At 43.1% G+C, this 23,316-nt stretch overlaps 2 protein-coding genes across 4 annotated transcripts in view; one reads left to right on the top strand and one right to left on the bottom strand.

Annotated features, from left to right (window-relative positions):
• Positions 1 to 11,837, top strand: part of hps3 (HPS3 biogenesis of lysosomal organelles complex 2 subunit 1) — a 36,860-nt gene extending 25,023 nt beyond the window's left edge. The window contains exons 15-19 of the mRNA XM_069897413.1: positions 1,776 to 1,952; positions 5,967 to 6,167; positions 8,753 to 8,857; positions 9,649 to 9,724; positions 11,674 to 11,837. Coding sequence (XP_069753514.1) covers positions 1,776 to 1,952; positions 5,967 to 6,167; positions 8,753 to 8,857; positions 9,649 to 9,724; positions 11,674 to 11,738 — 624 coding nt within the window. The 3' untranslated portion in view covers positions 11,739 to 11,837. The remainder of the gene's footprint in view (positions 1 to 1,775; positions 1,953 to 5,966; positions 6,168 to 8,752; positions 8,858 to 9,648; positions 9,725 to 11,673) is intronic.
• cp (ceruloplasmin) overlaps positions 11,643 to 23,316 on the bottom strand; it is a 51,798-nt gene continuing 40,124 nt past the window's right edge. The window contains exons 15-19 of one of the 3 annotated variants that reach the window (XM_069897410.1): positions 23,183 to 23,289; positions 21,751 to 21,973; positions 19,449 to 19,588; positions 18,746 to 18,908; positions 11,643 to 11,913 (exon numbers count right to left, since the gene is read on the bottom strand). In XM_069897410.1, coding sequence (XP_069753511.1) covers positions 11,804 to 11,913; positions 18,746 to 18,908; positions 19,449 to 19,588; positions 21,751 to 21,973; positions 23,183 to 23,289 — 743 coding nt within the window. In that variant the 3' untranslated portion in view covers positions 11,643 to 11,803. Of the gene's footprint in view, positions 11,914 to 14,191; positions 14,382 to 17,634; positions 17,833 to 18,745; positions 18,909 to 19,448; positions 19,589 to 21,750; positions 21,974 to 23,182; positions 23,290 to 23,316 lie in introns of those variants that run through there. The other 2 variants (XM_069897411.1, XM_069897412.1) reach the window with 2 other exon arrangements.

Below are 23,316 nucleotides of genomic sequence, written 5' to 3' on the forward strand. Positions count from 1 at the left end.
TTTCAGAATGTCCCAAAGCACTTTGCAATTAATAAAGTCTGTAGCCTGGTCACCCAGCTCTAGAAAAAATTATGTCAGCGGGCTGGGATGAGTGTAGGTCAGATTCACAGGGAGGGCTTGAATTCTAGAGAGGCTTTGACCCCAGGGTGCAGGAAACTGCAGAGAAGACCTCATAATATGACGACATAGATAAGGTAGACATAGTCTTTTTCCTGATACACATGAGATTGCAGATGCTAAAGGCCAGAACCCTTCATAAGGACTGAGTCTTTTTCCCCAGTGCAGGGGAGCCCAAAACTAGAGGGCATAGATTTAAGGTGTGAGAGACATACAGGGAAACCTTTTCTTGAGACACACACGAGATTGCAGATGAGCCACAAAAGAGTCGTGCAGGGCAACTGTTTTTCACCCAGAAGGTGATGGGTATGTGGAAGGGGGACCCATAGGTCGTGGTGCTTACAATGTTAAAAAGGGAACGGCATTAGGGCAGGTACATGGATAGAGTGAAACACGAAAGTCTGCAGGCTCTGTGATTGAGTCAAAACACAGAAATGCTGGAGGATCTTGGCCGGTCTCGCAGTGTTTCCTATGGTCGAGTTCCTCCAGCATTTCTGTGTTTTGAGGTACATGGATAGGAAAGGTTTAAGGGATTATAGCTGTACACCGGCAAATGGGACGAGCACAGGTGGACAACTTGTAAAATTGCACAGTAAGCTCCCCCAAATGTCAACAATTGGTTAATCAGTTATGACAAGTGAGAGAGAAAAGATGCCTGGAGCACCAGGGATTAGAATGTGCTTTTCCTTTCTAAATTTTTTTTTAGTTTAGACATTCATCATGGTAAACAGGCCATTTCGACCTACGAGCTTGTGCTGTCCAGTGAACCTACAACCCTGGTATATTTTGAAGGGTAGGAGGAACCATGCAGACATGGGGAGAATGTACAAACTCCTTACAAACCGTGCCCGATTCGAGCCCCAATCACTGGCCTCCACATTAACCGAGCCACCAATTAATCTTTTATCCACATCTGAGGGAACCAACTTGGCACAGCTTAGCCTTGATGTCAAGCCTCAAAAGGTGTTTCCCTTTGCAATGGATAAGGAACAAAACTCCCAACATGTTGCAGGTGTACAAATTCAACCTGGGATCTCTGCAGACACACATCACAAATTTAATGATTACCGGTAGTCCAGACACCTGGTGGACACTTGGCCAGACTACAGAAGATTTTTGTTCTGCTTTAACATCCAAGATTTTCCAGATGAAGATGGATCAAAGTCACAGAGTCATGCAGTGTGAAAAAAGCCCTTCGGCCCAACTTGCCCATGCCAATCAAAATGTCCCACCTGCCTGCATTTGGCCCTTACCCTCTAAACCCATCCTATCCGTGTATCCATCCATTTAGTTTTTAATTTTCATGCCTATGTTTCTCAGGACTGAAGATGGGAAAAGGGATGGAATTTAATCTCTGACCAAAATTGGGTAAATTCAGAGCAAATACATTTTCCTGATTCTGTCCTTGAAACAGTAACGTCAAAATCAATCAATGGCTTTTTAGATAATAAGGGAATTGCAGAATGTGTTTAGTGCAAGATGGTACTGAGGTTAAAAAAAAATGCAACCATGATGTTGCTGACCAGTCTTTATTTCTTGTGTTGAAAGCCAGGAGTTACGTTTGAGAACATATGAAGGGGGTGTGGGTGGGGAGGGTTGATAATCAAACCACCCTGGGTTACTGACTGTTTCATCTGTCATCTGCTTGCTTTTGGTAGATGAAGCTAGTTAGTGGATTTGTGGACGAACCGAATCTCCTGCGACGTCATGGTGTGGTGGCAACAGAGTTTTCCCGTGAGCTAGAGAGGACTCAGCCGGGCCTCTTGGTAGTTGCATTTGTAGCTCTACTGAACAGTGACAAAATCACTCTCGAGGAGGCCGACTTGTTCTTCAAGGTTTGTCTGCAATTTTATTTTGTTATATCAAAATTAATTTTGGAATCTTCTGTTCATCATCAAATACTGAACTTGTCAAGTTTAACATGAGTAAATATAGCACAGAAGCAGGCCCTTCAGCCTAGCCCATCAGGCACCCATGTACACTAATTCCAATCTACTCCCCTCACCTTCCCATCAATTGCCCCTGAACCCTCCATTCACCCAGCCACCAGGAGTTATTTACAGTATAGCTACTGCCCTGCACATCTGTGGGATATAGTCACAGGGAGATGTTAGGATTGAACTGGAGTTGTGGAGAGCCAGTTATATTAACTATGACACTCTAATGCAGCCATAGTCAATGTTTTTTCTTTCAGCTATTTCCCCCCCCCCCCCCCCCCCAACCGTGTCCCCAGAACTCTACTCAGTGTTCCTGGGCCCCCTTCCCAGAGAAGCAGTCTATTTGGTTTCTTCAGTACTGACTACGTTTTTTAAAAAATACATTCAAAGTATTTCTGTTGCATGAGGTGAAAAGCAAACCAGGCTTTTACTTAAATGTGCTGTGGCCCCCAGGGGGCTGTAGGGTCCCCATTTAGAAGGTTGCTCTTACACATGGAAAAGTTGTGTGAAGGTACAATGAAAGGAACCAAATTATCTTGAAAATAATGTTGGTGTAACAGTTAGCACAACGCCTTTACAGCGCCAGCGATCGGGATCATGATTCTAACCCCACGCTGTGAGGAGTTTGACGTTCTCCCCGTGTCTGCGTGGGTTTTCCCCGGGGCCTCCAGTTTTCTCCCACTATTCGAAACCAGGGGATGTAGGTAAATTGGGTGGCATGGACTCGTGGGCCGAAATGGGGTTGTAGGTCTAAAATATAAAATTGAAAAAGAAATTTAAAATAGAATTGTCACTTTATAAGAATTTTCTAACGTGCTCCAATATTAATACATGCAAATCTAGATTTTTGGGAGGCCATGCTCTAACTTCCTCTTGTGGGATTGACAAACATGTGTCCATATAAAAATGATGGTGCCACCTTTCCTTGGAACTGCCTGCCCTGCAGATGCTTTTAGTGGCCAAGGTGTGCCCAATAACCAGCCAGCCTGTGGGGAGAATGGGCTTTAATCAGTAAGTGGGCTTTTGGGCCTGGTTAATGCTGATTCACTGTCCTTGAACGCCTCTAATTAAAATCAATTGAACTTAATTCAAGTTTTAAACATAAAATTAATATTTGAAACCGTGAAACTCAAGTTGATGAAAACCACGAGCATACAGTAAAGTAAATGAAATTAACCAAATGTAGTTGAATGGTGGCCTTTATTGAAGGTCAACAACCCATTCATGTGAAAGGTTCTAAGCGAGATATACCAGATGTAAAAGGATCCTCTTGTAAAGATGATAGGACAACCCTCTAGATTCACTATTGAGCCCAACTGGCCTTGCGTATGATGCAATCTGTTCTCTGAACTCGTGCAGCTCAAAACGAAGATCTCCGGCCCACCATGTCAGTGCTAGTTAATGAGTACCCATATCTGCTAATCCTATTTAGCAGCGTTTTGTCCGTGACCTTCATGCCTTGGTGATTCAAATGGCCATTCAGATACCTTTTAAATATGACCTCCACCACCTCAGAGAATGCATCCATCCATTGGGTGGGAAACAAAAATGTTTCTTCAAATTCCTTTCATGTTCTCTTACTTCCTACCTTAAACCTGTGGCCCCTGATTTCAGATGAATGTTTCTTATTATTCACCTTACCCAAACCCCTTGTAATTGAGGCCAAGTCTCCCCGCAGCATCCTCTGCTCCGAGAATAACACCACCTGATAGCTCACAAGTGAAACCTTCAACCCCAGACAACGTCCTCGCAAATTTCCTTGGCACCTTCTCCAGTGCAATCCTGTCCTTTCTGGGGGTGGGGGGTGCTGTTAGCCAGCTGCGGAGCAAAGAAGACTGATGCAGTGTTTTTTTTTGGTTCACCACAACTATGTCACCTGATCATCCACAGACACTTTTTTTCTTGCAAATCTTTCCCAGTTTTGAATTTTAAATTGGACATGCAGCATGAAAACAGGCCCTTCCAGCCATTGAGCTCGTGCTGCCCAAAATTACTTGCCACCCCTGTACATTTTTGGAGGATGGGAGGAAACTGGAGCACCCAGAGGAAAACCCATGCAGACACTGGGAGAATGTGCAAACTTCTTACAGACAGCGCGGGATTCGATCCAAGGTTGCGAGCACTCAAACAGCATTGTGTTAACTGTGCCCCCCCCCACCTTAAGTTCCCTCTTACAAGTTGTTGAACCTCCTACCACTGCTGACCGAGAGCTGTAACGACTCTGCATAATGACAAAAACATCCCTCTCCTGGTTCCTATCTCTGACCTTTGGATTCGGACTGTGCTGGTACTGGAGGTCATTGTCCATGTTTGGCCAGGCCGGTTATCAACGATCTTTGTACTCTGACTGTGGCATTGCCCACATCGCTCTGGAACCTTCCACTGGCCACCCTCACTCCGAGGTGAACAGTCCCAAGTCGCCATGTAACTGTTCTTTAATTCAATTCCAGTTAATCCTGAATCCTCACCAAGACCTTGCCATCTTCTCTCTACGGCTTCTTATTTGAGCCTTAACGGTCTCTTTACAGCTCTTCGCAAGGTGGATTGAAACTTCATTCCACAAGTATTGGCGACGGTTTGGGTCTTTCCGTTTGATGGAATGTTTACAGTTTTAAATTTTGGCTCTGATTTCACAGCGAGTATTAGTATTTTGCTTTCACATGGGCATAATGTTTTGAAGTGCATTAGAGGTAAATATCAAAGGTAACCACTAGAAGGAGCCAATGTTCTTGATTTATTAATATCCTTGCAGAGAGAAGAATTATGCAGGAGGCCATTTGACTACCAGCACTTTGAAAGCTCTCCAGTTAATCTCACTCCTTTACCCTTTCCCTGTGCTTTAGTTTGGTATTTCCCTGATTCAATTTGTTGGCTATCAGTGTGGTGAGAATGGAAAAATGGACTGGCTGTTTGCAACCAAATGATGTTACTTGTAGTCAACTCCAACTCCTTTGTAGGAGTCGGAAAACTCCACAACATGGAAACGATCCCTCTACTTAGCTTGTCTGTGCTGACCTGAACAGGTCCCACCTGCCCAGTTTCAGCCCATGTCCCTCTAAACCTCTTCTATCCTGTCTAAATGATTTTATTTAAACATTACAATTGATTCAAGATTCTTTTATTATGCAATAAAGCAGAAAATGTGATATTACACAAAATTTCCTTTAGTATACCATAAGGCAGTCAAAGATTCACCATTAACACAAATTGCCTGGTACCCTTACAGTCAGAGAAAGAGAACCAAATGGAGAGTCCACCCCCCCGAGAATAGTTTCGTTTCCGTGGATTCGCCTAATGCACCTGTAGCCTCTGCAGCCACACATTTTAGTCCATATCGTTGGTCACCCGAGCTCCAGATCCGAACCTCTGACACGATCAGCAAGCCCTCGGCACCTCTCGCATCCTGGCTCCGATACTTTGGTACCCGTTCAGCCAGTCTCCAGCAGCCTGATGCGAGTTCTTTGTCACAAGTTGCCAGCATCCCCAGCCTGCATGGGTTCCTCATCTCGAATCAACAGCCCATATATTCTTGTACCCACCATCATTTCTGGAAGCACCTTCCATAAACCCCATCTTTGATGTAAAAAGGTCCTTTCCCCTCTCCCCTTAATCTACGCCCTCTAGTTTTAGATTGCCTCATCTTGGAAAAAAGACCTTGTCTACAAATGCACATTAGATGACCCACTTGGTATTTAACAGCATCATCTTGAATTGGTTTGGAACCATCGTTTACCTATGCCCTTCATCTTTCCAAAGTGTTGCAAGGTCTTCTCCAGTCACCCAATTCTAGCTTGCAATCACTCAAGAAATGGGAGTAGGAGACTATTATAAATACGATGGTACTTTATCCCAGAAGCATAGGAGGGAAGTGTCAGAATAATGGTTGAGTGATTGGGTTTTGATTGTTGGCAGGGACTCTGTGGTAAAGGTGTCCGAGGTGGTGAGGCGATGACTCCACAGGCACTGGTTGATTTCTGGGAAGCCACATTGATATCCTGCAGCAAGGAAGAAGTGATTGAACTCGTGCTAATGAAACTGGTGTCGGTGTACATCCAGAGGATGGCTCGGAAGCTGAAGCCTGACAGGAAGCCGCTCAAAACGGTGAAGGAACTGGTATGTAGATGTGGCCTAGCCCCTCCACCTGCTGGTACCACTCAGTCAGGGGGCCCAGGAGCAAGCTTACCCACTGTGTGCAGCCTGCAACCACAGCCTCGCTGGTATCTGTCCACACAGGGAGCTGATGACATGGCCATTTATTATGTAAAAGCTGAACATGTTAAAGTGGCCACAAGAATACGAACAACAATGGCAATGTCATGAAAATCGATGATACTATCACATTGTGTTGGGCCTCTGTATTTTCCAGATGATCATTAGGCTGGGTGATTATGAACAAAACTTTGTAGAGCTATATCTGTCCCCATTCCCAATGTAAATTCTTATTTCCTTGCATACAATGAACCAACTCATGGAAGGTTGGCCCCTTGTAATGCTACCTGGGTAAGCTTGTGATATGGGTTGAAGTGCTTGAGTGCCTAGGAATTAGTGTGGGATTGGTAAAATGTCAGAGAGTGCAATGATAGATATATTTTAAGATAATGATTGGGTCTTTGGTGTGCCAATGAAGTCAAAGATAAGTTTTCATTGTTAATACACTTGATTCTTCCTTTGTCTATGTGGTAATCATAATATTGCTTTCAGTGGTTCCACACTGGCCAAAGGCTGTTCTGTTGAAGATTCTGTTTGACAGTCCACACCAAAGTTCAGGGACCACTGACTCTGATCTTTTTCTATTATGACTGAATATTTATAATTTTTTTCCTTGTTTTTAAAATGCTGATTGTTTCATGTACCTGAGAAGCTGCAGCAAGTGAGATTTCCATTCCATTTCGTACTTGTGTATGTGATATTCTATAAGACTGGTTAGACCACACTTGGAATATTGTGTTCCGTTCTGGTCATCTTATTACAGGAAAGATATGGAAGCTATGGAGAAGGTGCAGAGGAGAGTTACCAGGCCATTGCATGGATTGGAGAACGTGTATTATGAGGCGAGGTTAACTTTGGAGCAAAGGAGGAGAGGTTATTAATAGAGTTCGACAAGTTTGAGATGCATTAAAAAGGGTGGACAGCCAGCAACTGTTTCCCAGGGCAACAATAGCAAAATATGAGAGGACATCTGTTAAGGCAGTGGTTCTCAACCTCTTTCCACTCACATCCCACTTTAAGTATTCCCTATGCCATAGGTGCTCTGTGATTAGTAAGGGATTGCCAACGTGGTATGTGGGTGGAAAGAAAAAGTTTGAAAACCACTGTTTGAACTGTACCTAATGGACTCGTTATGTGCACGGTTTCATAACTCCAATTTTTCTCAAGCAAAATATTTCAGTAACAATTAGGTCTTGAGCAGTGATTCTCAACCTTCCTTTCCCACCCACATATCACCTGAAGCAATCCCATACTCATCAAAGAGCAACGATGGCATAGGGATTATTTAAAGTGGTATGTGAGTGGAAAGAAAAAGGTTGAGAACCACTGTGCTAAGGTAAGGGGAGGGGAGACAGCAGGGGGACATTTTTTTTCAAACAGAGTAGTGGGTATCTGAAATTCATTGCCAAGATGGAGCTGGTACAATAGGGACATTCACAGGACTTTTAGAGCATTATGGGTGCGTTTAGATTGGTGAGTAGATTTCTATAGAACAGGACAATATCGTGGGCTGAAGGTCCTGGATTATGCTGTAATGTTCTATTTTCTAATAACTATAACCTGGGTGTTGATTCTGAGCTAATTGTCCACTCGCCCATTACAAAATATACTCCCCATTAGATTCTATGCCAGGCCTGAGGGATCCCTTCTTCTGTCAGAAGGAACTTTACTGGGATAAAGTCAAAGTAAAAGCTGAAAGAAACCCAGGCACCAGATTAAAAATGGCCTGTTCAAAATATATTTTTTCTATGTATAAAAATTGGCCTCTGTGTCTCCTATTGACAACGGGCCAAGAAACACATCACCAGCTCTACATCACAGGCAACATTCTGGCATGTAAATTTTGACATACATCACAGTGACAGGCCCTTTCTGCCCAAGAGACTGTGCCACCCAATTGACCTCCAAGCTTTGTATGTGTTGAAGGGTGGGAGTAAACCCACATAGACACAGGTCACTTCTGCTCTAACAGCGTTGCACTAACACGTACTTCTTTTTGAAGGGTGGGGGGAAATTGGAGCACCCAGAGGAAACCCATGCAGACGCAGGGAGAACACAAACTCCCTACTGACGGTGCTGGATTTGAACCCGGGTCACTGGCGCTGTAATAGTGTAGTGCTAACTTTGATTTCTTATGTGTGTTTATTGCATCAACCATTTTAATGGAGTAGTTAACCCTTTTAAAATGTATTGCTTATTTCCTGCTTTCAACATGTAGGTAGTGGAAGGATCAGGTACTTCCTTGGTGTAGGATACCCAGTATATCGTAGTGTTCTTGTATTATTTTCCTACGAGGGCAGGAAAAAGGATAAATAAATCCCAAATATAATTGAACAAGAAAAGGGACAAATAATTTTTAATGCAAACGTGCTGGAGAAACTCAATAGGTCAAGCAGCGTCCATAGGAAGTAAAGGGTAACCAATGTTTCGGGCCTGGACCCTTCATCAGGTAACAATTAAAATAAATTTTAATCACTTTTTTCAAACAGATCGATTTGTGTGGTCATTTTGGTCCGATTTTTCCATGGATCCATACCATCAATGAATCCAGTTCCCAGTTACTAGATCCTTGTGGAGATCTGCAAAAGCTACAGGTTGGTCCTGGGTTTCTTTCCTAGGAAGCATAGTTCGGAGATCACAGTGTGTGTCACCCACGGCAGTGAAATAGGTAAGATAGTTTTTTAAAAAAAACAGGGCAAGCAAGGTTGAGCTTCAGTTTTAATGCCAGAAGTTTGTAGGAGGTTCAGTGGGTCTGCATGGATATTCCTAGTTGAGGCTGAGAGTATGAAGCTTGATTAAAATGTAAGATGGTGCATAAATCAGTGGTTTTCAAACTCTTTCCACCTTAAGCAATCCCTATGCCATGTGTGCTCTGTGGTTAGTAAGGGATTGCTTAAGGCGGTATGTTTGAAAATCACTGTTTTAATCAGACCTCATTGACTCGTTATGTGCCCGGTTTCATAACTCCAAAGGAAATAGGCCAATGGCAATTTTTCTCAAGCAAAATATTTCCGTAACAATTGGGTCTAGAGCAGTGGTTCTCAACCTTCCCTTCCCACTCACATCCCACATTAAGCAATCCCTTACTAATCACTTAGGGCATAGGGATTACTTCAGCTGGAATGAGAGTTTTGGTTGGGGGTGGGGTGGGGGGGTTGGTTTGAAAAGCACTGTACTAAATCTTCTGTGATCACACTTTCGTATAGGGTTGAAAATTTATCAAAAAATTCTTTAACTCCAACTATTTCTCCCTATTGGCTATAATCCTCAATCTCATCCATTCTCATTTCTCCATCACTGCCTCCATCAAAGCCCAGACTCAATGTGTCTGTAACTTCCTCTTCAACCTCGATCATCGTGACACTCAACCTCTCTCCTCACACAGATGGTCCTCAGTGAATACTCCTCTATTTTTACTGTGGAAAAAGACATGACAGCTGAGGAATTTGGGTCAGTCAATGGTAATTACCTGAGAACAGTTGGTATTAAGTTTAAAATTTTATTTGCTGCACAATCAAGGCTGATTCTGGCCATTAAACCCATGCTGCCCAATTACACCCAAATAAACCTACAATCCCATAAGTTTTGAATGATGGGAGGAAATCAGAGTACCCAGGGAAAACCCACACAGACACGGGGAGAACATACGAACTCCTTACAAACAGCGCCGGATTGAAACCTGGGTTGCTGGTGGCTGTAACAGTGTCGTGCTAACTGTACCGCTGTTGTGTTGAAGGACCTGGAACGTATGAAGGTAGACAAATCTCCTGGGCCTGATCAGATGCATCTGAGGACACTGTCGGATGTTAGAGAGGAAATTTCAGATGCCCTGGTTGAGATTTATGAGTCGTTATGTGCAGGTGAGGTGCCAATAGTCTGGAGGATGACAAATGTGCCTCTATTAAAAAAGGGCTGCAATGAAAAGCCTGGGAACTACAGACCAGTGAGCCTGGCATCTTTGTTTTTAATTTACTGGCGAGTATTCTGAGGAGGAAGAGATACGTGCACTTAGAGGGACAAAGGCTGATTCTGCTAGTGAACGTGGTTTTGTAAGAAGGAGGTCATGTCTCACAAATCTGATCGAGTTTGATGTGATCAAGAAGGTTGACCAGGGCAGAGCTGTAGATGAATATATGGATTTCAGCTCAGTTGGCAACTCTGGATGGTTAGATCACATGGAATCCAAGGAGAGACAGAAGAATAGATAGAAATTGGCTTCATGGAAGATGGTGAAAGAGGTTTTTTTAGACTAGGGCCTGTAACTTGTGATCTATATCAAGGATTTAAGATGAAAACGTGCATGGCATGCTTAGCACTTTGTGAATGAAACTAGTGTCTGGAATTGAAGATGGGTTGTCAAAGATTGCAGCAGGACTTTAATCAGTTGGTCAGGTGGAATGGTTGATAAAATTGATTAGAGAAATGTTGCATTTTGGCAGGTTCAATGTATCCAGGACCTACGCAGTGAAGGAGAGACGGATCAAGGGAGTGTTGTATAGCAAGGGGGTCAAGGAATATAGAATCCTATTTAATCTTTCTTCATGCGTCAGTCTTGCCATCCCAGAAATCAGTCTAGTGAACCTTTCCTGCACCCCTTTAATAGCAAGATGCTGAGTTCTTCGAGCATTCTGGGGTTTTTTTCTATCCATTATTCACTTGTATTCAAAATCAAAAGATTTTGACACCTCATATCCGACCCAGAATTGAGTTGAAGTAAAAGCACGACGTTGGAGAAACACAGCAGGTCAACCAGCACAATTTGTTGCTGAACAAAGAGAGGGTGAAAGATGCAAGAAGATGGACATAGGGATGGTTTTGGCCAATGACTGCAAAGCTCAGTAGTATTGGCTGCGGTGAAGCCAGATGTGGTATTCGCCAACCCCCAATCCAAATGTGGTAAAACAAAAGTCTGCAGACACCATGGCTGAAGTAAAAACACAATCCTGGAGAAACTTAGCAGGACAAAGTATCCTTTATATAGCAAAAATAAAGACTCACAACCAATCTTTAGGGCTTGAGCCCTTCATCAAGGTATGGACAATATGTGGACAGGCGCCATACCTTGATGAAGGGCTCAAGCCCTAAAGATTGGTTGTGAGTCTTTATTTTTGCTATATAAAGGATACTTTGTCCTGCTAAGTTTCTCCAGGATTGTGTTTTTACTTCAGCCATGGTGTCTGCAGACTTTTGTTTTACCACATTTAGATTGGTTGGCGAATACCACATCTGGCTTCACCGCAGCCAATACTACTGAGCTTTGCAGTCATTGGCCAAAACCATCCCTATGTCCATCTTCTTGCATCTTTCACCCTCTCTCTGTTCAGCAACAAATGAGGCCCAGAGTCCGAGTGATTCAAATGCTTTGCACACAGATGAGAATGCTACTGAGTATTTCTTTTATTTTATTCAGTCGATTTTGTGTGGTTCTTCCATCGACATAAGATCTGTTCTTCATCTTCTGCAACAACTCCCTGAGGATGGTGCTGCTGAGCTTAGTATCCATGCACTATGTGACACCAAACTGGGCAAATGTGAGCATGTCACCGACCTGCTGCTTGAACGATGTCCGCAGGCACTTCTACCGTTTGCCACTCGTGAGATGCAGCAGGGAAATCAGGTTTGCCTCGATCCCTTTCTCCATGTGTTTTACCTTCCCATTCAAGGACCATGAAAATATTAAATGGAGTCTTAGAAAACATGGGACACAGGAGACCATTCAGTTCAGAAAGACTGAACCTCACTTACCATCTTCAGGCCCTGGTTCTTCCAATGCACATCCAAGTACTTCTTATAGACTCTGAGAGCATGAAAAGAGGCCCTTTGGCCCAGCTCATCATACAGGCCAAGTTGCCTATCTGAGCCAGTGCACGTGGCCCATGTCCCTCCAATGCTTTCTCATCCATGCACATGTCCAAATGTCGTAATTGTACCTGTCTCTACCACTTTCTCTGGCAGCTCGTTCCACACTGACTGACACATCAGCAATTGTTCTAACCCTTGCCTCCCCCCCCCCACCATGATTGCCTCCATTCAGCACAAAGGCTCCTGTGGAGCACATTTGGATCCACTCCTGCATCTCAGCGACCTCCTCATTGAACAGAACTGTCCCATTGTTTTTGACCTTAATTGAGCCAAGGATTCCAGCAAGATTTTCTCCACTAATTATAATGCCTGTGCTTTGCTGTTTTCAGTCCCTCTGGTGGAAGAAGCTTTTGCCGGAACTTTGTGAGAAGACAAGAGGAGTTGGAGGAGAAAATAAAGTCCTGGTGTCAACATTGTGGGGTATGTTCTCTTCTTCAGGATCTTGTCCTGACTGTATTGCTGGCACTTAACTACAGTTAACAATATTTGGGCTTATCCTTAGGTTGTGAAAGACAATTTATTTCTTTGCTAGTTCCAGAGGGGAAGTGTTTCCTTTTCTAGCATCAGTAGTTTTATCTTCTTAAATTCAGTCAATAACTTGTTTCTATTTTACCCACCCCTCTCTTAAGAAATGTTTGTGGGATTTGGAGGTGGCACTCCAGGATTTGAAAAAAAATAGAGGGCTCTGTAATAGGGAGGGTTTGGGTGTTTTTGGGGGGTAGGATGTGTAAGTTTGGAGAACCTCATGGGCCAAAGAGCCTGTACTGTGCTGTAATATTCTATGTTCATATAAACATTGTAGCAAAGGCCATTTAGCTATTTGCACTTGCTCCACCAATTAAGTTGAACAAGAAGGGCCTGTTACTGTGGTGTAGAACTCCATGACGATGAATCAACCCCTTTGAGTACCCCATTCTATCCCAGTGGTTCTCGACCTTTTCTCCCCCATTCTCATATCGCCTAAGTAATCCCTTACTAACCACAGAACACCTATGGCATAGGATTCCCAAGGTGCTCTATGGTTAAAGGATTACTTAAGATGGTATGTCAGTGGGGAAAAAGGTTGAGAACCACTGGCCCTAACCTTTCACTGTTAAGAAATGTATCTTCCTGTTAAGACCTCTTTAATGATTAGGCTTTCACTGCCTTTGTGGTTGAGCCTTCATTCGGTGAATTTGGACAATGAACATTGGTGGAATGTTTGACCAGGGAGCCTATCAAAGGAAAACCTCATCCCTGCTGCCTGCCACACTGGGTTCTTTCAGCAACTCCATGTATGCTCATTTATTTGGGGGACACGGGTAAAAAGGCTGAATTCAGGTCGACACCATGGATGCCATGGGCAAGTTGGGCTGATGGGCCTGTATAACTCAAAGTCTATGATCCATATCGCAGGGTAATCATTCGACATTGGGTGAAGCCTGATCTGCTTCCAGCTTAACCCCACACGTAAACTTGACGGAAGGCGGAATACCTCAAGCAGCACCATCAACAGCGAAGCGTGCATGCCAGCATTGTTTACACGGTTCCCTTGCACTATTGTTTATATCTCTTTCCACGACACAAGGGTCACACACATTCATTTGGCTGCTTCGTTTGTATCTTTTCCCAGAGACTCTGGCGGTGGTGGCCAACGCTCTCCCGCCTCTGGATTTTCTGAGACTGCTGCCGGATGATGGCGTGGCTTCATTTTTCCTACCTCACCTCCTGGAATGCAGCAGGAAGAACTCAATCACCTGACCTGGAATCTGTTTCGGGCAATGCCCATCTGCACTGTGTTCTGATCTCCTGAGCTCTGGAAGGAACAGCATTACCCCCAGCCTCAAGCTTGATGATGCGAGCTAGAACTGTGAAACTCAACCCGACAACTATCGCTGGCATAAAATAAGGAGACCTAACTGGAAACGGCACGATAAACCACTGAGAGAACAACCCCTCCCGTCTCGGAGTAGAACTTCACAGTAAGGTAGCAGAGTCACCGACTGCTTACACGTTCCTACGACAAATCCACGTTATCTCTAGAGCAGTATTAATGAACACTTGAAAAAGGATGGACTGAGAGCAGGTTAATGGTTGACATGAACTTCATTGGAATTGCTCTTTATGTATAGCATAACTTACTCTCTGGAGTAAGTTTTATTTTTAGTTTTGTCTTGTCATTTTTGAAACCTTCTCTTCCATGAAGATGCCTCAATACTACCTACTGTGGTGAAACGTGAAGAATTGGATGAAAGACTTCCTTTTGTATCTGATGAACTGGATGATAAAAACATAGAACTGTAGAGGGCAAACGTAAACTTGAGCAACAACATATCATGTTCTACCTGGCTAGCCCAAACTCAATGGTGTGATCACTGAATTTTCCAATTTTAGATGAGTTAGATGATCCTCCCCAACCCGGCCTGGTCCTGCTGGTTCCATCACCTGCTCCCATTCTCACTTCATTCTCCAACCTTAAGTTGCCTCCTCCTCTACCTGTCTCTCCACCCTCCGCTTCCCTCCTTCAACTGGGAAAAGAACCCCAGCCCAAAACATTGGCTGACCATTTCCCTCCATGGATGCTGCCCTACCCCCTCTGTCTCTCCAGCTTCTCGAGGTTTGCTATAGAGCAGAACAGCACAGGGACAGGCCCTTTGACCTATGGCATCTCTGCCCTTTTAATCAAATCGATCTGCCTGTATGTGATGCCACTTTTATGTAAAGTGCAATGGGTCTTTGATTATGATCCCATCTATCCCCTGTGTAACTGTACCAACCCCCTCCTGTCCCTTCCTGAAAGGGCTATTTGTATTCCTTTGACCTGCAGATCATTGATCCTCTTTTTGCCATCATGTGTATTTATCCACTTATTTATTTATGCTATTGATATTTCACTTCATGTTTACATTAGTGCCAGAGATGAATTTTTCTCAAACCCAGTAACCTTTTAATCAGAAAGTGTAAGAAAAGCCTTTTTTAGAACGGGCAAGTGATACTACTGTTAAATTTTACTCTTCTGGCTATGTTTATCTAACACGGTGCACTGATTGGTTCACAGTTTGAGAGTGGTGAGAAAAGTGTGCAATAAAATTCAATAACAAAACCTCTCCAGCAATTCAGCTTGGTACTTTCACTAAATACAATAAACCCCTTGATATCTGGAATTCAGCAAAAAAAATGAAATACTGTAAATAAATAAGAATAAAATAATAAGTAAACAATACGCAAGTTTAAAATTGTAAATGTTCTCTGAACACACCAACCTTTGGTGAAGCTAGGAGCAAATATTCAGCCAGTGGACGCCTTGGTCGAGGTATGCTTGTAGCAACTGTTAGAACAAATTTGTGTGAAGTAGGAATGGCGTCACCCAGGATGAAGAGCTGGTTAATGCCGCTCTCCGTTGGGGTGACTCCTTTCAAGTGTCTGCTTAGTAAGAATTAGCGCAGTCAGAGGCTTTATCTGTAAACGGGGTTGGAGGAGGGGGTTAATTATTGGTGGCTCTGTGGAGGGTGAGCAACCTGCAGATGTAGCGACGGTTAAATGTTTTCAAAGAATGTGACTGAAAATAAGGTAAAAATGCTTTAAGGTTTATATATTCATGCAAGTGAAGTTTGTTCAGTGTAATTGCAGTATAGTGTTTTTTGTCTTTTAAACTGTTTTTATTCTCAATACAGTTGTATTTGTTAGGCACTGTTAAGAGTAAGTCTCAAGCAATGGAAAATACACTTATCTAGGATCTATCAATTCCCAGAGGTGCTGGATACTAGGGGTTTTACTTTATCAAACTTGAGAATGGGGTGGGTCATGAAGTGGATGTGATGCCTGTCTGGAAGCATCACTCCATGTGTGTCACTAGCGGCGACCCAAGTAAGTACGGGAGCATTACGAGAATGTGTTTTAAGATTTTAAAAGGGACAGACAGAGTAAATGTGGATAGGCTTTTTCAATTAAGAGTGGGGGAGATTCAAACTAGAGGACATGGTAAGGGGAACATGAGGGGAAATTTCTTTACGCAGAGGGTGGTGGGGATTTGGAATGAGCTTCCGGCAGATGTGGTCGAGGCGGGATCATTGGTTACATTTAAGGAAAGACTGGATCGTTACATGGATAGGAGGGGACTAGAGGGGTATGGACCGGGTGCTGGTCAGTGGGACTAGGAGGGTGGGGATTTGCTACGGCATGGACTAGTAGGGCCGAACTGGCCTGTTCTGTAAGTGGTTATATGGAAATGGGGTTGGTGTGAATGGGTGCTTGGAGCTCAAGCCTGGATTCAGTGGGCCAATTATATTATGTGTTGTTAAACAAGAAAGTCTGCAGATGCTGTGATTGGAGTTCAATACACAAAAGTGGTGGGGAAACTCAGCAAGTTGTGCAGCGTCCTTGTAGCAAAGGCTGCTTGGTCAAGGTTCCTTGATGAAGGGCTCAGACCTGAATCGTTGGTGAGGTGTCTTTGCTACTGAGTGTTGTACCATACTATGATGAGGTTTTTTTTTTAGTTTTCATTTTGATTGTCTTCCTTTTGCACTAGTTTAAATCCTTGTAGGGCATGCAGTGTTGGCACCACCCGACACCTTCCCTGCCCAGGTGAAAGCAGTGATGTCTTAAGATTATCGATCCATGACTCATTTATCCCCTGCCCACATATCCAGTTACTTGCTGTGATTATTCCAGGAAGACGAGCAAGTAATGCACAATCCACCCAGCACACCAGGTAATATCAGAGGAGAGCAAAATACAGTTAATATTTCAGGATAATGATCCCTCTAAATCTCTCCTGTGTTGCTGTGGTTCAAGTTGTTTGGTTGACAATAACTGTCACCCAAATGTTCAGCTTCAGCCTATTGGCTACACCAGTGGTTCTCAACCTTTTTCTTTCCACTCACCTACCACTTTAAGTCATCCCTCTGCCATCGGTGCTCTGTGATAGTAAGGGATTGCTTAAGGTGGGATGTGAGTGGGAAGGGAAGGTTGAGAATCACTGCTCGAGACACAATTGTAACAAATATTTTGCTGGAGAAAAGTTGTCATTGACCCATTTCCTTTGAAGCTCTGAAACCGTGCACATAACGAGTCAATGAGGGACAATTAAAACAGTGGTTTTCAAATTTTTTTTCACCCACATACCACCTTAATCCCTTACTAATCACAGAGCACTGATGGGATAGGGAATACTTAAAGTGGGATGTAAGAGGAAAGCGAAAGGTTGAGAATCACTGGGCTGTGCAATTGTGTGCCAAGCTCATTTACTTATTTTTTAATTTTGAGATGTGGCACAATAACAAATCCTTCTGGCCCACGGGTCCCCGCCACACAAATACACACATGTGACCAATTAACCCCATAGGTCTTTGAACGTGGGAGTAAACTGGAGTGCCCGGATGAAATTTAGTCACAGGGAGAACATGCAAACTCCATACACAGTGGCAGGTTCAAACCCAGGTCATGACGCTGTAATAGCATTCCGCTAACCGTGATTTCTTTTGTTGTTAGACCTATTTTACGTTTGGAGTTGCAGCAATAAACAAACAAGTGGACTTATTATTTTATTGGACACTTGACAGCAAAAAAATCACTCAAATCCACAGAACGAACTCTATTACACGTTCAATTTATCGATCGTTCAGATGAGCTTCTGCTGCAGTTGAAGGCGTCACAAGCAGCAATTGCGAAGGAGATCTATGTTATCTTCAAGAACCTCAAAAAAATTTTGAGAAGAAGCCCTTTTTTTCTGGATGGGTGAAGAGAGAAAGTTAATTTTTGAAAGCTACTTGATTCCAGACAGTTGAGATGCATGGCAAATACGTCACCTTGTCTGTGCTTGGTCTCACCAGTGTAAAGGGGATACCAAGGCCCTCTCCCTGCTGTTCCCAATTGTCCACATCATTCTTGTATTTCCTTCACCTTCCTTTCTTATCAAATTCATAATCTGCACCCCTTTGGCTTCACGTCACCTCCCAGCCTCTGTTACCTTCTCCACCCTTGCCTCTAACAATCAGCCTCTCCTCAGCTGGTCCTACCTATTGGTTTCTATCTCCTGTTTTCAGCTCTTTAAGCAAACTATCGCCCCTCTACTCTCATTCTAGACCAGTGGTTCTCAACCTTTTTCTTTCCACTCACACACCACTTTAAGTATTCCCTATGCCATCGGTGCTCTGTGATTTGTAATGAATTTTTAAAGTGGTATGTGAGTGGAAAGAAAAAGATTTGAAAATCACTGTTTTAATTGTCCTTAATTGATTCGACATGTGCACGGTTTCATAACTCCAAAGGAAATGGGGCCATGACAATTTTTCTCAAGCAAAGTATTTCAGTAACAATTGGGTCCAGAGCAGTGATTCTCAAACCTTCCCTTCCCACTCACATACCACCTTAAACAATCCCTTACTAATCACAACACTGATGGCATAGGGATTGTTTAGGGGGGTAGTTTGAAAGCCACCGCTCCAAATGAAGAATCTCGAACCAAAACGTCATCTCTCAATTTCCCCTCTGCAGCTGCTTTCTGACCCTCGGTTACTTTGTAATGTGGACTTGGGATGTTATAATTTTCAAAGAGTTAACACTGCCTTCATCTTTCTGCATACACGTGGTCACCAAAACCATTTCCGTGCTTCAGATTTTGTAGTCCTGTGGCATTTTACCTGGTTTCTTGTGGACTGTATATGTTGTTTCCATGCCACCATGGATGTGATCTGTTACATGACAGTGGATAAGCCAAGTACCAGGATGTTGTGGAATCATTTCCACAGTTTGGAAGGTTCCTGGGAAGAGATCGTAGACATCTGCATGGTGGACTCCATTCATCTGTGTAGAAGGAACCACAAATGAGTCAGGAGTGCTTTCCAAGGCACAGATTCAGAACTTTGCATGTTGTAAACATTAGAGCTGCCTTTGATGGAAAGTAAAATGTGATCTAGTTCAGAAGGTTGTGTAGTTTGGCCGAACAAAGAGAAGGTTTCAATTCTGATCACTCCCATTGGATCATGAGAGATGGTGAATCCCAAGGTCCTCAGAACCCTCAGAAACCTTGTTACTGCTAAATGCCTTTGAATTGCTTTTTTAATTGTTGAGAATAAAAGACATTAAAATGGTTCAAATTAGCTTAATTCATATAAATTCATTTTTAATTTTTAAAACATTTTTTAGTTAAATAAAAGTACATTAAAGAACACAAGGAAAAACAGTTAATAAAATATTTAAATCACTGACCTGCATTTGCACCTTTACTCAGGGTGGTTTGCTCTTCTTGCGTTCGTTCTCCCTAACATAAGACTGAGGGGCCATTTGTGAAGTGCATCCTGACTACCTTCGTGCAGCACAAGGAAATAATATAACAAGCCTTACCTTGTATTCAAAGCTGTGTGCATGGAAATGAACTGTGTGCATGTCCACTTCATTGCCCATCCCAATGAGATACCAAAACACCTTTTCCCCCACATGCATATCCAGTCCATCCAGATTTCCAAAGAGCCTCCCATTAATAGCTGGAATGGGAAATAAAAAAAGTGAAATAAACCCCTGCCGCATGGTTAGTGCAACGCTGTTAGAGCAGAAGTGACCTGTGTCTATGTGGGTTTACTCCCACCCTTCAACACATACAAAGCTTGGAGGTCAATTGGGTGGCACTGGCTCGTGGGCCAGTAGGGGCTATTACTGTGCGGTATGTCTAAATTTAAAATTTTTAATCTAGAATTTAAATTCGGATCCAGAATAAAGTGCACTGTGACTATATAGCTGTGGTATCTGAACCAGGGTTCAGTAAGAAACAGTTATACCTGTTCACTTTGTGTGTAATTCTGGAAATGATAATTCAAGAATCGTCAAAACCTCTGACACAAAGGGGCCACATGTCCCTTCTAGTCCATGCTGCCCAAAATAGAGTTACACAGGCTAGTCCGACTTGTGAGCTCCTGGTCATGTGTGGTTGGACCACAATAACTGCTTGTTCAGCACCTTTTAACTGCGATGTTGATTTCTTCTTTCACTACCCCTTGCTCAGTCAATTCTTTCTATGCCCTGCCACAGCTTGGGTCGATTTTGTTTCAGCTTCTTTCTCATTCGTTCAATCACTTCCCACTGGTCACTAAGCTTCATGCTAAGAAAGGAGATGTCTTACTTGAACCATAGAATATTACAGCTCGGAAAATGTCCTTCTAGTCTGTGCTAATCTACTATTCTGCCTAGTCCCGCTGACTTTCACCCAATCTATAGCTCTCCATCCTGATATTTAATGCTGCGCGATAGGCAAAATTTTAAAAAAATTAAGTCAATTCAAACTGACAATCAAAACCCACCGAACTCCAAGCTCGCCATGGCGTAATGAAGCATGACAACAAGATTGTGTCCCTGGGTGATTCATCAGCTCAGCGGTTTTAACTGCATAGACGTTTCCCAACACTGGAGGTAGTGAGGGTGGGGGGTGAAATCATTGTAAAAGAGAAGTTACTTGGTCTATGGAGAATGATATCCCATGGTTCAGGAGTTAACAAGATCAAAAGATATAGGAGTAGAAGTAGGCCCATTGAGGCTGCCTCTTGTGTGAGGACACAGCAGATTGTACCAAAGTTCCCATGAATTAACCTAATGGTGCTCCAGAAATGTAAGCAAACAATAGGTCACAGCTAGGTTCCTCATGATCAGGGTGCACAGGCCCAACATGAACACCGAAGTTGGAAAACTCTCCTTGGCAAATTAAATGGTCACAATCCACATTTTAACTCATAAGCAGAGCTGTGGAAAACATGACTGTACAATGCTACACAGGAGATCCACATTGAGAGAATCTGTATCAAGAAAATATGATGGAATATAGAACACTACAGCACAGTACAGGCCCTTCAGCCCTCAATGTTGTTCTGACCTATATATTCCTTTTAAAAAGTACGAAACACTCCCTACCTCGTTATTTTGCTTTCATCCATGGGCATGTCTAGGAGTCTCTCAAATGCCATAATGTTTCAGCCTCCACCACCGTCCCTGGCTTCCCTCCCTTGTACTCATATCCCTTGGTGTTTGTTATTCCTGCACTGGCTGTCCACCCTATCTATGCCTTGTAGTCCTCTATTAAGTTGTCTCTCATCCTTCTCCGCTCTAAAATTATCAGCTCAACTAACCTTGCCCAATAAAATTTACTTTCCAATCCAGACCACATCCTGGATTAAGAATCAGGTGGCATGGTTAACATAGCAGTTATTGTGAAACTATTACCGTGCCAATTACCCGGGTTTGAATCCGGCCCTGTCTGTAAAGAGTTTGTACATTCTCCCTTTGTCTGTGTGGGGGTCCTATGAGTGCTCCAGTTTCTTCCCACCATCTGAAACGTACGGGTGAAATTTGGGTGAAATTGAGCAGCATGGGTTTAAATAGCCAGAATTGGCTTCTATAGTGCAGTAAATAAAACTTAAAATTTGAATTCATCCATAGAATGCTACACTACATTGTCACTCTTCTATTAAGAACAAGTAACAATTTTTTGAGGTGAGTCTTAAAACTGTCCTCCACGTTCACCACAGAGAACGTACAAAGGCACTAAAATGCATTGCCATTCTGTGGATCTCATGACTGAAAGCTAATGATCAGGATATTCCAGACTGGTAGAGCACTCCTGAATATACTTTTATAGAGAAAGTATTAACTTTGAACATACCGTGTTTCTTGTTGCTCTCAATGAAATCCTCGTTTGCTTTATTGACTTGTTTAGGCATGAAGCAATATTTTTTTATATTTTCATCCAAATACCATGACTTGTTCTCATCAAAAACTAAAAAGAGAAGAGCAAATTCCTTGTGATCTGCTTTCTTCAGACCAATTGAGTGAAGGAAGCTCTTGCGACAGGTCACCAGAGTTCCTATCAGGCCGCTATTCAAATCCTGAGTCAGACAGAAAGAAAAGATTAATAAATGGTGGGATGGCACGGATCATTTGGTCTAACACGCATTTTGGAACAAGTTTAAGTTCATCCTCTTCCCTTTATAGCCTTGTTTCTACCTCATTTTTCAGGCAAAGTACTCACAAAATGTTTCCGTGTGATTTCTCTGGTTCTTCCCACAGGCACTTTGAGGGAAGTCCATTGTATTTAAAAATAATTGCCTTTCTATGTGTTAATTCATTTATGATACATATGGAAACAACAAGCAAGACAAATCAGTCCAGGGAGAGTTAGTGCTGGAGCCTCATCAATTAAAACCAACCTTGAGCCTCGGGTGCTGATGTAAAATATTGGGGCATTGCCTTTCACCAAGAAGAACCAAGCAGAAAATGAAGTTCAAGCCTAGGTCAGTTCAGCTCTAATCATATTACATTTGCTGGCTCTAATCCTCCTGTACCTCTTCCCTAATGCCAGCAGCTGAAAGATGCTGTGGGCAGAGTAGGAGGAGTCCTCAATGATTTTGCACGCCCTCTTCACACAACGATCCCGGGCATTCGGGGCGGGGGAGGGGGGGGGGTGGGGAGAAGGGAGAGAGACTCCAGTGATTCTCTCTGCCACTCTTATGGTCCTGTGGATTGACCTCTGATCCATTTCTCTGCAGCAACCGTACACCACTGTGATGCAGCTGGGCAGGACATTTTCGATAGAGCTCCTGTAGAAGATTGACAATGGTGGCTGTTAAGAAGAGCAAAGAAGTGAGGAGATGTTGAGTGTCCATGATAGGTCACTAGTTGAGTGAACTCCAAGGATCTTGGTGCTCTCCACTCTCTCTTGTACAGAGTTGAGGGTGCTCATGAATCAACTTTCACTTACATCTTTTTCAAAATGCTTGAAATTGCACGATTTTAATTATGTTATTACAGTAAATCAACAATCTTGCCAGCCCATTGACAAAGTTTCAGTAAGACACAAGCCTTATGGTATGACATCAGAAACCCTGGTAAATTTCTACAGAGGTGTGGTGGAATGTGTGCTGACCGGCTGCATCTGGGGGCACCAATACCCCTGAGTGTAAAGCCCTGCAAAAGGTAGTAGACACAGCCCAGGACATCACAGGAAAAAAACCCTCCATCTCACATCGAGAACATCTTCAAAGGGTCGCTGCTAATGGGCAATTGTCATTGGTTCACTTAACCTACTTATGTTGTACCTTAATTTGATCTACTGTTGAGTAATAGGCCCATGGAATACACTCAGATTCCTTATCCATAGGACCAGATCGAGCAGGAACCTTCCAAATATAAGTTTCCGTCTCACCTGAAAATAAGGTAAGTTTAATCAACT

This window comes from Narcine bancroftii, chromosome 9 (assembly GCF_036971445.1).
Source record: "Narcine bancroftii isolate sNarBan1 chromosome 9, sNarBan1.hap1, whole genome shotgun sequence".
NCBI lineage: Eukaryota > Metazoa > Chordata > Chondrichthyes > Torpediniformes > Narcinidae > Narcine > Narcine bancroftii.